Source organism: Lithobates pipiens, unplaced genomic scaffold, assembly GCF_037356315.1.
Source record: "Lithobates pipiens isolate NorthernLeopardFrog02 unplaced genomic scaffold, aLitPip1_a1.2 Scaffold_1, whole genome shotgun sequence".
Taxonomy (NCBI): Eukaryota; Metazoa; Chordata; class Amphibia; order Anura; family Ranidae; genus Lithobates; species Lithobates pipiens.
In genome coordinates, this window is record NW_027507685.1 from 21,402,689 (window position 1) to 21,419,110 (window position 16,422).

Sequence of the window (16,422 nt, forward strand, 5' to 3'; positions counted from 1 at the left end):
TAAATTGCTTTTTATTTAAAACTTTACATATTAAATTATACACCACGCTTTAAGGTTTATCTGATTAGTTGGGCGATTTATTGAATTGATCCACTATGAAAATGATCATTACAGCCTTGGTTTAAATGTTTATATAATAACCCGGTTCAAAGTTCAATACTTTTTTTTTTTTTTTTTTTTTTTTATTGTTTCAATACCAGATTATTAAAATGAGGTCTGTGTTTTGCTTCTGGATATGGTCTTTCTTTGCTTAGTGCAAATTAGTAGTAGTATGTAATGTATTTAATGTTTTTATATGTTGTATTGCTATGTTTTTCTGTATCCTAATTTACTTTTGTATGTTATGTGTTTTTTTTTATTTAGAAACGATCTAAACAGAGAAAACTGCAGCAGAAAGCGTTGCGGAAGAGACAGCTGAAGGAGCAGAGGCAGGCTCGGAAGGAGAGACTCAGCGGCTTGTTCCTAAATGAAGAAGTGTTGTCACTTAAAGTTAATGAGGAAGATCATGAAGGAGATGTAGATGTACTCATGTGACGAGGGTGAACATAGCAGTGTTCTTCTTAAGTCACTATAAGGCCAGGGTATTTAAGTAGAATCAAATATGGAAAAATGGGGTCTCCTATCATTTTGCTGTAGGATCTAATTTTTAGGTCTCCCAATGTGTGCTGTTGCTCTTGTTTCCTACTTGCCACTAAGTAGAAGCTATCGAAGCTAGTTTGGATTTTGTCTGAAATCTTTTAGTCCATCTGTAGTCTCAGATCCTATCTTTCTTATGACTAGTACACACAATGAGAATATCCGGATGATATCATCCTTCAGGAGCAGTTGTCTGATCATTGATGCACTGCTTTCGGGAGCTGATCAATACAGTTCATGTGAAATTATCTGAAGGAACAAACATGAAAATGTTTTTCGTACGATAACAAAACATGCAATTTTTGTCGTTTTAGGGTCCTTTCACACGGAGCGGATCAGTTCTGATCCGCCCCGTGGATATCCGTTTGCTCAGCGGGGATCACTCCGTCGATCCCCGCTGAGCAGGGAGATGACAGGTCTGTCTCTGCACACTGTGCAGGGACAGACCTGTCACAGCGCCGCTCTCCCCTATGGGAGATCGGATGACGACAGACCGCAGTGCCCGTCGTCATCCGATCCGCAGATGGATGGAAAAATAGCTTTTTCCTCCGTTACACTTTTTCGGATCGGAGCGGGTCGGATGTCAGCGGACATGTCACCGCTGACATCCGACGCTCCATAGAGCTCTATGGAGCACCCGTTCAGGTCCGCCTGAAAAACTACCAGGCGGGCCTGAACGGGACGTCAGTGTGAAAGGGGCCTTAATCAGTACAGTATTGGTCCGTTTAAAAATAAAATAAATCAAATGACCAGAACTGCGCATGTTTAGAAACGAAAGAATGCAATACATCATCTAATTTGTATTGTCGTCTCATCCGTTGTACGGGGCTTTATTTATATTATTATAGTCATCAATACCAATGAAAGATGTTGTAGTTCTCATCACAGGTGTTTATTTTTTCACAGCAATACTTATTAGGTAAAATGTTAACAAAGATAAGACCCATCCTTTTTATGTGTAAACCATCCGTTGCAATTATCTACTTAAAGTGGTAGTAAACTTTTCTTTTATTTTTATCTTCAGGTAAGCTTATAATAAAGCTTACCTGTAGGTAAAATTAATATCTCCTAAACATGCACCATTTAGGAGATATTCTAGTGAGCAGCAGCTGGTGAAATGACCGGCGCATGCACTCGGAAGAAATGCATACCCGTACTGTTCTTTCAGAGCTGTGTGCCGCAGCCAGGACTCCCACGCAGATGCGTAGGAGCGACGTCACCCGCAGCTTGGCCAGTGGGATGCCCGCAGACGGTAGGAAGACCAGGTGAGGATAGAAGCCTCTGCAGAGGTGACGGCTTGCTGCTGAAGTTCTTTTAAGGTTAGTCCTTCATGATGTGCTAGTATGTGGTGCATACTAGCACATTATATTGCCTTGCAGGAGAAAACTTTATTTTTATTTTTTTCCCTGCCAAAGAGTTGACTACCGCTTTAAGTGGTTTAAAAAAAAAATTGCAGAACATTTTTAAAGGTTAGCACAATGGTGTTAATAATAGAATCCATTAAATTAATGGCTTTTACTTGCTAATTGTGCTGTACTGTTGCAAAGCACATGCTTTTCACTGCTGTAAAACACACGTATGACTGGACCATTGCACAAGTTGCTAATTGGTGTAGCCATTCCTCTACCTCCAGTGGTCCTCAACTCCGGTCCTCAGGACCCATTAACAGGCCAGGTTTGCAAGATAACTGAAATACATCACAGGTGATATAATTTGCTGCTCAGTGATTGCAGTATTCTAGTCTGCATCTCCCCAAGGTAATTCTTAAAATCTGGCCTGTTAGTGGGTCCTGAGGACAGGAGTTGAACCACTGCTCTACCTGGTAAAGGGCAATCTTGTATTGTAAAGCCATGTTCACACATGTTCAGCTTGTGCAAGCTAGTCTGCAAATCAGTGTACACAGAAACCACTTCAAAAATTGGGAGAATATTGGGGAAGAGCACATTGACAGACCTAAATGTACTTGAATAAATGCCAGCTATTGGCTGTGTTCCGTATTGTACTAGTTATTCCCTGCAGTGCTGGTTATCAGCAAGTCCTGTATGCTGTCAGAAGTGACTTGGAACCCCTTTCTTCCTTAAGTGTCTTGTACTCGATCATCTTTCACCACTTTGTTGAAAATACACACACTAAACTGAGAAATATTATAGATGAACGATTTGATCATTTACTAAATGGGTATGCTGCCCTCTAAAATGTGGAGTCTTAGAAATCTGGCACAGACTTAGGAAGAACACTGTACTTTTCTTTTGGGTTTGCTCGATTCAGACGTTATCAAGATGGAAACTTTCATGCTACTTTAACTGTATATATGTATATAGTAATGTCTCTGCGCTCCAGGTATATTAACTGCTGCTCATAGTGGAGGAGACCTGTAGCCCTGTTACAGTATCTCTACTGATCATTTCTGTTGTGTGGGAAATGTGTGGACTTTATTCATATTTTGATATTCAGCATTGTTTCTTTTCTGCTCTTTTTTAGGTTTGTTGATGGCTTTATCAATCCTTCAAATTAAAAAGATTTATGAATCTCTTGGTGCAAACGGCGTGCAAATATGCAGCCTCTTGGCAGGTTGGCCTTTAGCGCGGTCGGCCACATATTTGCGTGCAACATTGCAAAACAATCTGTGCCGAGAGTGTGTGCCTGACAGTTACCGACAACTAACCGAAAGCTCCCAATCACTGATTGCGATCAGGAGCTTTCCGATCATGTGACAGCCGATCGGCACCAAGAGGTTAAAGGTAGTGTCCAAGAACCTAATTCTAAGAAGGGTTGTGCTAAATATAAAATGGTTAGTAAACCAGTTTCAGTGAAAAAAATGTAAAGCTCAACGCCAGTTTGTTTGTGTGTTTTTTTTTTTTTTTTTTTTTTTTTTTTTTTTTTGTCAAACCACACAATTGAAATAAAGTACCTCTAACCAGAAGTATGCTAAGTCTGCAGCACTGCTGTTTACCGTCAGAAATGGCAGTTTATTCATCCTAAGCACTCTTCTGATGCTGCGACTGATAGTTCTGCTTAATACAGTGTAGGGGACAAGTTGTTTACTCTCCCTATCCCCTCCTCCCTTTACAAAAATGCCTTGTATTATGTTGACAGACTATATAAGACCATCTTTGAATGGACAAGAGCAGAGGAGGGCAAAGTAGATGGCATGATCTCAGCTTGTCCGTCACAGAACACCTTGTATTTGGTGAACAGAACACAAGCCATTTTGTGAATGGACAAAGGGAGAGCAAGTGGAGGATAAGTGGCACAATCCCTGCGCTATACAAGAGCTGTTTATCAGCTGCGTGCCAGAAGAACATCTCTGTGGGTATCGGCATCATTACAGACTCGGCATAATCTACGTTAGAGGTATCTTTATTTTAATAGTGCAGTTTACAAAGAAATCCTGGAGTTCTACTTGCTTTAAAGTAAGTCTGATGCTTTAACTGCTCCCACCTTTTCTGTGCCTCCTAGAAGCTACTTGAAATCCTATGTAAATACAGATTTTTCTGAAAGTTGTTATTTGCATAGGACTAGTCACTTTCTCCATGTGACTGTACTTGGCCACCAATTACTGTATTGTGGGGGTTCAGGGGGAGTTAGCACATATGCCCTCTAGCTGGAAGTACTGGTATTTATACTGAGCTTCAGTGGAAGATCAATAAAGGTGAAAATGACACCTTAAGGTACCTATTACACTGTGTCAGGCTTGCTAGTAAACTCTTTATTTGCATTTACTTGATAGTTGAAAAACTAAACTTTTCTATGATCAAACATGATTAAGAAGTCTTTTCATATGCACATTGAATTAATTTTGAGTTTTACCCTTTTTAGGTATGTGCTTTTTATTATGCTTTTTACTTTTGGGAAAACTGCAAACACACAGTTATTAAAGTGCCGTAATGTAAGCACCAGATGGTGCCTGCACATACCTTTTTACATGCACTCTATTTAGACCAGGTGATCTGAATCCTGAGCAGCTGTCAAGTTTTTCCACTCTGGTAGTGTTGAGTTTGGCCTTGGCCTCTCCCCTGCATATTCCCATTGATCCAAACAGATGTCTAGCCTTACTGTTCAAAAACAACCTGTGGGAGGGATTGGAAGCAGTACTATATTCCGCGAGGATGCAGTGAAAATTGTGTTCTATGGCTGAAAAACTGCTGAGTAAACGGTAAAGCATTTGTATTTGTTATACATGAAAACACTCCAATTCTAAGATTGCAGTAAGACCCCTTTCACACTAAGGCAGTTTTCCGGTGTTTTAGTGCTAGAAATAGTGCCTGAAAACTACCTCCCATGCTGCCCAAATGTGGCATCCCGAGTGCTTTCACACTGGGGTGGTGCCCTTGGGGGATGTTAGAAAAAGTCCTGCAAGCAGCATCTTTGGGGCGTGTTGGAAGCGCTGTATACAGCATTCCCAAAATGCCCCTGCCCATTGCAATGAATGGGCAGTGCTTCGGAAGTGCCGCAGCACGAGTGCTTTTAACCCCTTTGGCCCCTAGCAGGGGTTAAACCCCCAATAGCGGCAGAAAAGCGCGGCTTAAACAGTGGTAAAGCGCCACTAGAACAAGCAGCGATTTACCGCTAGAGCACGGGTGGCACCAGTGTGAAAGGGGTCCAAAAAAAATGACCCTTGGGGGGAGTGATGGTGGTGGGTATAAGAAAATTTGTGTTTTTATACATGTGCTGAACAATGGAATGCTCTGAATTTTTAATATGCTTTATATACATTTTGAAGTCCTAGATGGAGCTCATCATTGCACCTTATTTTGTACAGTAATCCACTTACATCCTCTAACAATTTGGTCGGAGTATGTGTTGCTCTTATTCAGTGTTTTTTATATGCTCATAATCCTTGCACAGCTGTTTCTGCTTTTTAGCAATATGTGCAAGCATCAAATATTTCAGATTTACTTTAGATATCAAATCTTACTTAGTCAAAGGTTCTGCTTTGTGCTTTTATTGTGGTATGGAAACATGCATACTGTATATTATGTATACTTAATTTGTTCAATACCATATCTTTACTATTTATAAAGGTGAGCATGTCCCGACATATGACTCATTCTGCAAAATATTGTATGCAGACACCTCCTTTTTTATATTCCATCTGCATTGTCATTTTATGAAATTCCGATAAACTTCATAGTTAAGTGGAAGATGGCAGGAAACTGCTCTTCAGAAATGCCTGACTTGTAGATATTGTCAATCATGTAAATACACAAGAAATTGCATGTACAAAAGTTCTTTGCAGATGGTTTTAAAGAAAAGTCCTTATATATGACCACTCCTTGCCCTGGCTTTCTGCTTATGGACATTGATAACCGGTCTGTGGCTATTGCAGGTCTGTAAATGGGTGTCTCTGCTCTTGGTGATGCGTTCTTCTTTTTTTTTTTTTTTTTTTTTTATGTGAACATAACAGGAAACAAGATGTTGTTACCAGAGCGAAGAACAATGTGTTCTCTGTCCTTGTTTACTTTTTCTTATTTCCTGGATGTGTTGGGTGCTTGCTAAGCTCAGAGACCACCAATCCCTATTTACTGTGGGGTGACTAACCCAGGCCTGTAATGTTCACTTGAAGAAGTCTTAAATTTTTGATTGCAGTTATATGACAACTGCAAAACTTGAAACTGACATGCATAATTTAGCCAGGAAATTCAGCCTTGGCTTAACCAATGGCTTAATGCTAAGATGTTTTTCTTACTTTGTACAGTAAGTATATGTACCCAGAGCTAGGAATTTTTGTTGTGATTTTTTTATTTTTATTTTTTGTCAATTTTTCCTTGTAAAGTGATTTGTCATTTTGAGAAAAACGGTGCATTCTATTCTGTGGAATAAAACTGATTCATCCCTGCCATGTGTGTTTTGTAATTGATAGATGCATGCATATATCATTTGAAGATTTGTAGCAAATGCACATGCCAGTCAAATTTTAGACCTCTTCTGAAACACAATGTCATTTTTGATGAGATACTCCCTGTGGGTTATTAAAAGGAAAAATACTGTGTGTGTGTGTGTGTGTGTGTGTGTGTGTGTGTGTGTGTGTGTGTGTATATATATATATATATATATATATATATATATATATATGTGTGTGTATATGTATAAAAATATACACACACACTTGGGTTTACAACAGTGCCATAAGGACACAAATTTGGTGTAGGTAGGCTGATATTCCTACACAGTATTAGGGGTGAATACAGGCCTGTCTATAATATTGATTGGACCCTGGACAAACATTCTCTCCCTGCACCCCCCCCCCCCATGCAGTTTCACTCATTACCTACTGAGACATAAAATGCCTATACTCAATCAGTTTAGTGCAGCAGATCAGGCAGCGACTGTGATTTTTTTAATTTATTTTTGCCAGAGGTTACCGCATACCATCACTGCTTGGTTGCAGCACATATTTTCTTCTTGCTGATTTGGTTGCCAGAGGTTACTGCACATCATTACCGCTCACCCATTTGTTGCTGGGGTTGTGGTTGCCAGTGGTGATGGGGACAGGGAATGGTATCTGGTAGTGCTGAGGGGCGGGAGGATGTGATCAGTGGTAGGCCTGGGGAAGGGGAATGGGATAAGTGACAGTGCTGGTGGGGATGGGATCAGCGACACTGTCACCTGTTAGTGTCCCCCCCTGCATGCTAAGGGGGGTTAGCAAGAGGAGGGATGGGGGAGGGTTTGAGAGGGGTGAGATGGCGATGAGAGAGAGAGGTGTAAGAAGGAGTGAGGGAGACCACTAGCACTGTCTGCACTCCCTTCTATGCCCGTCCCCGTCCCTATCTGCAGGTGTGTGTGATGCCTGGTACCTTCCATAGGTTCATGATGGTCAGCAGCAGGCAGGGCCCATTCTCCTGGGGGAGGATGGGGAGTGCTCTGCTGATAGATGGACTGTCCTGGGTAGTGGTGTTTGGTTTCCTGCGCCGCAACACGATACTAGATACGTATCGGCATTGGCAGGGCCGACATCGCGGGTGCCCTGGACAGGTAAGTGTCCTTGTTAAAAGTCAGCAGTTACGGTGTTTGTAGCTATAAAAAACTGCGCTGAATTCAACCTGCTACTAGTAACACATGGTAATGTCACACAAATCCTGTCTTAATTACAATCACATAGTGCTACAAACATCCATGGTGAATAAAACCATATATAATATTGTGGATAAATTGTGCGTGAAGAGTGAATACCTATAAATATACAAATCTCCGTGGCATAAATTGATCCAAACATCCCAGAATTAAAAATTAATTGAAAGTAATTTTGAGCAATAAGGTTGCAATTAAAGTCCTCTGTGTGCAAGCAATATTCAAAGGACGCCACCTGAGTAAAAGTCAGCCAGTTCAAAGCAATCCTGAAAAAATTCCTCACTCTGGTTTCTGCCGACTAATTGCCGTTTCATATATATCGGGGGTTTCAATGGTTCAGTTTGTGGTGGTACTCGTGCACAATTTATCCACAATATTATATATGGTTTTATTCACCATGGATGTTTGTAGCACTATAAGTGATTGTAATTAAGACAGGATTTGTGACATTACCACTGTTACTAGTAGCAGGTTGAATTCAGCGCACTGTTGTGTTTTTTATTTTTATGGTATCAGATCCCTATTCTAATGATTGCAGCTTTATTCATTTAATCATCTGTTGTTTTAGCTATTTTTAGTATTTATCATCAGCGCTTCAGTATTTTCACTTCAGTGTTTGTAGCTGCTGACTTAAAAAAATAAATAAATAAATAAATAAATTCAGCTGAAACACCCTTTCAGACCCCTTTCACACCAGGGCGTTTTGCAGGCGCTATAGCGTTAGAAATAGCGCCTGCAAAACGCCCTAAAGAAGCTGCACCATTGTTTCTAGTGTGAAAGCCCAGAGGGCTTTCACACTACAGCGGTGCGCTGGCAGGACGTCAGAAAAAAGTCCTGTCAGCAGCTTCTTTGGAGCGGTGAAGGAGCGGTGTGTTTACCGCTCCTCCACCGCTGCTCCCCATTGAAATCAATGGGGCAGCGCTGTAATCCCGCCGGCAAAACGCCGCTATTGCGGCGTATTGCCGGCGGTTTTAACTCTTTCGCGGCCGCTAGCGGGGGGGTAAAAGCGCCCCGCTAGCGGCCGAAATGCGCCGCAAATCCGGCTGTAAAACGCCGCTAAAAACAGCGGCGTTTTACCGCCCACGCTATCAGCGGTGTGGTTTGAAAGGGGTGTTAAGGTTATACTAGTTTTTGTAAATATTTTCTTTTTTCATGTGACAACACTGAAGAAATGACACTTTGCTACAATGTAAAGTAGTGAGTGTACAGCTTGTTATAACAGTGTACGTTTGCTGTCCCGCCAAATAATTCAACACACAGCCATTAATGTCTAAACAGCTGGCAACAAAAGTGAGTACACCCCTAAGTGAAAATGTCCAAATTGGGCCCAAAGTGTCAATATTTTGTGTGGCTACTATTATTTTCTAGCACTGAGTTAACCCTCTGGGACATGGAGTTCACCAGAGCTTTGTAGGTTGCCACTGGAGTCATATTCCTCTCCTCCATGATGACATCACTGAGCTGGTGGATGTTAGAGACTTTGCGCTCCTCAATCTTAGGTTTCAGAGTGCCCCACAGATACTCAATAGGGTTTAGGTCTGGAGACATGCTTTACCCTCAGCAGCTTTAGCAAGAAAGTGGTTGTCTTGGAGGTGTGTTTGGGGTCGTTATGTTGGAATACTGCCCTGCGGCCCAGTCTCCGAAGGGAGGGGGAATCATGCTCTGCCTCAATGTCACAGTACATGTTGGCATTCATGGTTCCCTTAATGAACTGTAACTCTCCAGCCCTGGGAACACTCATGCAGCCCCAGATCATGACACACCCACCACCATGCTTGACTGTAGGCAAGACACACTTGTCTTTGTATTCCTCACTTGGCTTCTGCCCCACATGCTTGACACCATCTGAACCAAATAAGTTTATCTTGGCCTAATCAGACCACAGGACATGGTTCCAGTAATCCATGTCCTTAGTCTGCTGGTCTTTAGCAAACTGCGGGCTTTCTTGTGTATAATCGTTAGAAGAGAATTCCTTCTGGGACGGCAGCTATGAAGACCAATTTGATGCAGTGTGTGGCGTATGATGTGAGCACTGACAAGCTGACCCCCCCCCCCACCTCTTCAACCTCTGCAGCAATCGTACGTCTATTTCCCGAAGACAACCTCTGGATATGACACTGAGCACATGCACGCAACTTCTTTTGTCGACCATGGCAAGGCCTGTTCTGTGTGGAACCTGTCGTGTTTAAACTGCTGTATGGTCTTGGTCACTGTGCTGCAGCTCAGTTTTATGGTCTTGGCAATTTTCTTATAGCCTCTTCCATCTCTATGTAGAGCAACAATAATTTTTTTTTCAGACCCTCCGCGTTCTTTGCCATGAGGTGCCATGTAGCACTTCCAGTGACCAGTATGAGAGTGTGATAACACCAAATTTAACACACCTGAGACCTTGTAAAACTAACGGATCACATGACACCGGGGAGGGAAAATGGCTAATTGGGCCCAATTTGGACATTTTTACTTAGTGGTGTACTCTTTTGTTGCCAGCGGTTTAGACATTAATGCTGAGTTATTTTGAGGGGACAGCAAACACTGTTATACAAGCTGTGCACTCACAATTTACACTGTAGCAAAGTGTAATTTCTTCAGTGTTGTAACATGAAAAGATAATATATTTACAAAAAAGTGAGGGATGTACTCACTTTTGTGAGATACTGTAGCTGGATTCATCATATCTGCACTACTCCTGATCCACCTGGTGGGAGGTGATCTATCCCTGGTCTCGCTATTCCTCGTGTGCTGTCCTGGCAGACGATTTTGGAAATCTAGAGTTAGATTTACTGGTAACTCTATTTCCAGTAGTCTTCCAGTACAGCAGGACGTCCTGGAAGATGTTATGTGTGATATATATGTTCTGTTTTGTTTCTCATCTAATACTGATCAGTTCAACCGAGGGATTTCCTTTTTAGATATTTCTGTAGTTCCTGTCTTTTCAAACAGCGGTGAGACCTTCAGTCTCCAGCCCTTACTGAAGACGTCACGGTGGCGTAACAGCCCATTTGACGTAATGAGTATAGGAGCAAGGAGTCGCAGTGGCAGCATCATCCTGCAAGCCTCTTGTTGTTTCTATGCATCTTGAGCCCGCACTGCTTAAGTGCTGCGTTTGTAACATTTTAATGAGAAAATAAACCATTTTGATATACAGAGAGCACTCTATTTTGCCTTTTCTATTCCCATGTGCATCAGACCCCACTGAGGGAATTTGTACTGGCTGGTATCCATCCAATCAGCCGGAGGCAGCACGGAAGGAATAGGAGTTCCATGACCAGCTGATCCGTTTGTATCCCAGAGAGAGAACCCGCTTTTTCTGACCTTCTGATGAAACGGGTCAGAACGTGAGGTGAGCGGCTAGGATATTGAGGTGGAGGAGAGCGCTTGCATTTCCAACGTTTATGCACTGGTGGTGTGTTGCGCGTTTTTTGTGCAGAAGACTGAGGATTCTTTTTGTGCATTCAGACTCTTATTTTTATTCTATTTATTTTTTGAGTGTGTGGACTTTATCTTTATTGTTCACTATTCCCACTAAGGGAGCACGTATATTTCACTATTCCCAGTCAGGGAACATGAATATTTGATTGTACACTCAGTATCTTGCTATATTGCAAGTTGGTCACGTATTCTTATTTAAGGATTTATTGGGAGTTATTTGGGAAGCGCAACACTGTTTTGTTATGCGTATATCCTGTTCCTTTTGGATGTGGTGCCTACTTCCTGTGCTGTCCTGGAGAGGTAGCGATATGTATTCAACTCTGGATTTTTCTGTTTTGGATAGTATGGGGAAGAATAGGGACCCTTCGTATTTCAATTACTAGACATGTTCTTTTTGGGGAACATACTGTCATAGTAAAGATGGTCAAGACAGAAAGTGAGGGTAAAGCTCTCAAATAGGGGAGGATCACACCTAACACAACTAAAATTTTCAGTGAAAACACATACCATGAACTATGACAAAGTTTCTACCTCTTCCCTATGGTACACAAAACTTGAAGTGATTGTAAAGGTTCGTATTAAATAAAAAGAAGTAAACATTATACTTACCAAGGGTTCTGCACAGAGCAGCCCCGATCTTCTTCTGGGGTGCTCCCAGCTCCTCTTCTTCATCGGGCGCTCCCAGCTCCTCTTCTTCATCGGGCGCTCCCAGCTCCTCTTCTTCATCGGGCGCTCCCAGCTCCTCCTCTTCATCGGGTGCTCCCACGAAGAGCTGCATTCCCTAGGGCCACTCTCACGCATTCTGCTGATGTGTCCATTGACACAGACAGCAGGACCCAGCCCCACCCCCTGCTTTTGTGCCACTGGATTTAAATGACAATAGTGGGCGCCAATGCCTCCTGCTGCTATCAATCTATCCAATGAGGATGGAGACTGCAGCTGCTCGTGCTTGTTGTGGGATTGGACACGTTCAGGTAAGAAAATGGGGGAGCTCGGGGGGCAACTACAGCACAGAGGGTTTTTCACCTTAATGCATTAAGGTGAATAACTGAGACTTTACAACCCCTTTAAGATAGCTATTGCCATGTAGAAAATGCCCTGTAAAGCCCCGTACACACTATCCGATTGTCTGCTGAGTTTTTCCTTCACATTTACCAAAACCATATAATATGAGGTCAAACCTTAGGAGTTTCAATGTGTATGCAATCAGGCAGGCCCTTCTACTACATGGTTTTGGTAAATCTGAAGGAAAAACTCAGCAGACAATCTGATAGTGTCTACGGGGCTTTATACATCAGGACTAGCATTGTAAGAAGAAAAAAAAAATATCAAATTTTCATTGCTGCAACTGTATTGTCCAAAGACACTTTCGCTCTACATGGTTGTCAGTAGGGAACTGATTTCAGAAACAAAGCCATGGAATTCATATGTAATACCCTGCATAACACAGCTCGACATAAAACATTTTTGCTAGATTTATTTTTTAATTCTGCCATGATTTTGTTAATTATACTATTTGCCCACATGAGGGAGCACTAATAATACCTGTCTTTAGGACAGTATACTTTAGAACTTCCTAATGGAGTTGTGACAATAAAACTCCCAGGTGGAATAATGAGTTGGAAGATGAACATGCTAGCTAATCACTGTACATGAGGGTTCAATACATTTAATCAAATTCATTCATTTATAAAGCAGAAAACGTTCATTTTTGTGAAAACATTTTTTTCTAGAAATATAAAAGGAAGCTTCCTACACACAGCGAGCTAATAACACTTTTCATAAAAGATCCATAGGTTCTGACTTATTGTGTGTATCTGTTACCAGTCTATAAGATGGCACACTTGTGGTTGCTGTTGAGAGAAATTCAATTGAATTTCAGTCTCATCTCGCCACCTTAAATGGACCTTGAGGATTCGGAGGCCACATGGAAAAAGATGTTTTGGTCATATGAGACTAAGGCAGGGTTCACGCTGGTGCGATCACATCGCTGTGCACTTCACATGCGATATATATAAGACTGCAGTCCACAACTGTCCACCATCAAATTTAATTGAACTTGAGCAGTTCTGCAAATGAGAGTGGGCAAAGTTAGTAGAGACACATCCCAACAGAGTAAAGGCTGTGTCAGGGCTGGGCTCAGCCTTTCCTTCTCAGCTCAGCTGTCGGCTAATTTCCAGCTCCTTTCTCTCCACAGTGACTCACCTGTTGATGATATCCTGCTCGTCAGTCCTGCCTACTTAAGCCGTCCAGCCCAGATGATCTCTGCCTTCACCTTGGTCACATCTCAAGAGACGCTCTCCTGTGTTCCTGTTAAAGACTTGCTTGGCTGACATTCCTTCTGGCTCCAGATACTGCTTGCTGTTCTAATACATTAATCTCTGGCTCCCTGACGTTCCGGTTCCTGAACCCTGGCTATGTTTTGACAACGTTTACTCTGTTTACCTTTTTATTATTATTATTATTAAAGAGAAAGTAAACCCTGATGAGTTTACTTCCTCTTTCATTCCCTGCAAAGGTAAAGCATAATGGACTACTATGCATCGCATAGTAGTCCATTATGTGTCACTTACCTGACATAGGAGCCAGTGAAGTCACTGCTGTCCCCTGTAGTCCGGCGCATCCATCTCCTCGGTGGGTCTCGCTGCTCCGCCGCTGTCATTCGGCGAAGCCGAGGTGACATCACTCCCGGGCATGTGCACGGGAGCCGCCACTCACGGCATATCGCCGTTGACCGCATGCGCTGTAGACAGCGGTGCCTGTCTTTCGGCAAATATCTCCTAGGAGATATTTCTTGGACCTACAGGTAAGCCTAAATCTAGGCTTACCTGTAGGTCAAAGTTGGTTGTAAGGGTTTACAACCACTTTAAACAAGTGTGATTTAATTGTACTTCTGTCTCAGTCTGATTCATGGTTTCTGACAGGCTGTAATTAAAAGAGAAATATAGGTTTCCCTTTTTTTTTCTTACTTCTATTCTATGTGAGCTGCTGATATCTAAAAATATTTCCAGCCCTCTCAGATGTGCCCCCATTCTGTTAAAATCAAGCTAAATGCCTGTGGGAGGGTCTACGGACTTTCATACAGTGTAATGACAATGGTCTGGCTCTGCAGTCTGGATCCCCCCCACTTTCCTGTCATTTTGTTTGATATCCTCTCTCTGCTTGCTCCCGAGACTTCAGAGTGTAGCTGCTCCCATCTCCCCTGCAGCATGTTTCAATAGTCAGAAAAGTCGGCAGAGATCAGAGCACTTCAGTCAGTGACTAAGGCAGGAAAAGTCACTGATAGTTCTGTATATGTAAATGTCTTCTACATATTACTATCTACCAGAGTGAAAACAATATATTTGTAAAGCAGAATACACATATGGATGTGACAGCACACAGGCTTTCCATGCAATACTGGTATAGTAAAATTAAATAAAATCAGAGCTAAGATTGCAAATTAATCCTTTTATTGACTACCTGGATTTTTATATGAGACAATGAAACCTTCCATTTACATCTACTTGTATTTTCATACTGAATCCCAGAGCTCCTCAGACATGGACAGAACTTTGCTCCCCCATAATTGGTGTATTACCTAGTACCCCTATAGTAATAATGTTTCCTTCATTGTAAATAGAGTATTACAGGTTCACATGCCGTACAGTGCCATCACATGCCTTACAATACCATCACATGCCATACAGTGTCATTATATGTTGTACAGAGACATCACATACCGTACAGAGTCATTACACGTTGGACAGTGCCATCACATGCCAGTGTCATCACATGTTTTTCAGTGCCATCACATGCCATACAGTGTCATTACATGCCATGCAGTGTCATTATATGTTTTACAGAGACATCACATATCGTACAGAGTCATCACATGCTGTAGAGTCATTACATGTTGTACAGTGCCATCATATATTGTACAGAGACATCACATACCGTACAGAGTCATCACATGCTGTACAGAGACATCACATACCGTACAGAGTCATCACATGCTGTACAGAGTCATTACATGTTGGACAGTGCCATCACATGCTAGTGTCATCACATGTTGTACAGTGCCATCACATGCCGTACAATGCCATCACATGCCATACAGTGTCATTATATGTTGTACAGTGCCATCACATGCCGTACAGAGACATCACATATCGTAGAGAGTCATCACATGCTGTAGATTCATTACATGTTGTACAGTGCCTTCAAATATTGTACAGAGTCATCACATGCCGTACAGAGACATCACATGCCGTACAGAGTCATCACATGCCGTACAGAGTCATCACATGCTGTACAGAGTCATTACATGTTGGACAGTGCCATCACATGCCAGTGTCATCACATGTTGTACAGTGGCATCACATGCCGTACAAAGTCATCACATACCGTACAGTGTCATTACATGTTGTACAGTGCCATCACTATTCTGCAAAAACTAAAGGACTGGGGAAAGAAAGAAATGCAATGCAGGTATGAGGGTAGCATGTACTACCTATTTTTGCATTCCCATACTTCTCCCTTAAAGCAAAAGGTGGTTCAACAAAATACTGACATAAAGGGGGTGATCCTTTTTCCAACTCTGTGACTCTGTTTTTGTTTTTTTTCCTGACATGTTGGTGTTATATCTTTCACTTGGATGTTATAAGTTGCAGCTGGATAAAACAAAAACCGTGTCTTTATTTCAGGCTGCAAAACAACAAAATGTGATTATTATAAAGGGGGGGGGGTGATTCTTTTCTATACCCACTGTAGGAAACGTAAAGTGTTTGTTAACCTAAAAAAAAACAAATGGATCCTGTACCCTTAAAGTATGTTATACTTATATCATGGCTGCTGAGCTCTGACACAGTGGTCAATTTACATGCCTCCATCATCTGCAGCCTGCTCTCTGCTCTCCCGTGTCCTCCTCCCCTCTCCCTGCCTGCCAGCTCTGTCCACGCCATGATCCTCCCCTCCTGCTGCAATCAAATCTATACTATGATCATGCCACCCCCTCTGTTATATAACACTATGTGTCCCTGTGCCTGTGCTGTATGAAAAAAAAGATGCAGATTATACCGTATATCAGAGTGGCTCCTGGCGCTCATGTGACTCCTCGGATCCCTCTACTCTCTCCTCCCCTCTTTCCCAGCTGACATCAGCAGCAGTGCTTGGCCCCGCCCACTATAGCTGTCAGCAAGGGAGAGCCGAGGAGTCATGTGAGTGCCGGGAGCCGCTCTGATATATGATATAATAAGCATCTTTTTTATACAGCATGAACACAGGGGCACATTGCGTTATATAAAA

The 16,422-nt window shown here is 42.2% G+C and overlaps 1 protein-coding gene across 1 annotated transcript in view; it reads left to right on the forward strand.

Annotated features, from left to right (window-relative positions):
* FAM199X (family with sequence similarity 199, X-linked) overlaps nt 1–6,476 on the forward strand; it is a 37,744-nt gene extending 31,268 nt beyond the window's left edge. The window contains exon 6 of the mRNA XM_077484728.1: nt 364–6,476. Within this exon, the coding sequence (XP_077340854.1) occupies nt 364–534 (171 nt within the window). The 3' untranslated portion in view covers nt 535–6,476. The remainder of the gene's footprint in view (nt 1–363) is intronic.
* Nucleotides 6,477–16,422: the final 9,946 nt, after the last annotated feature.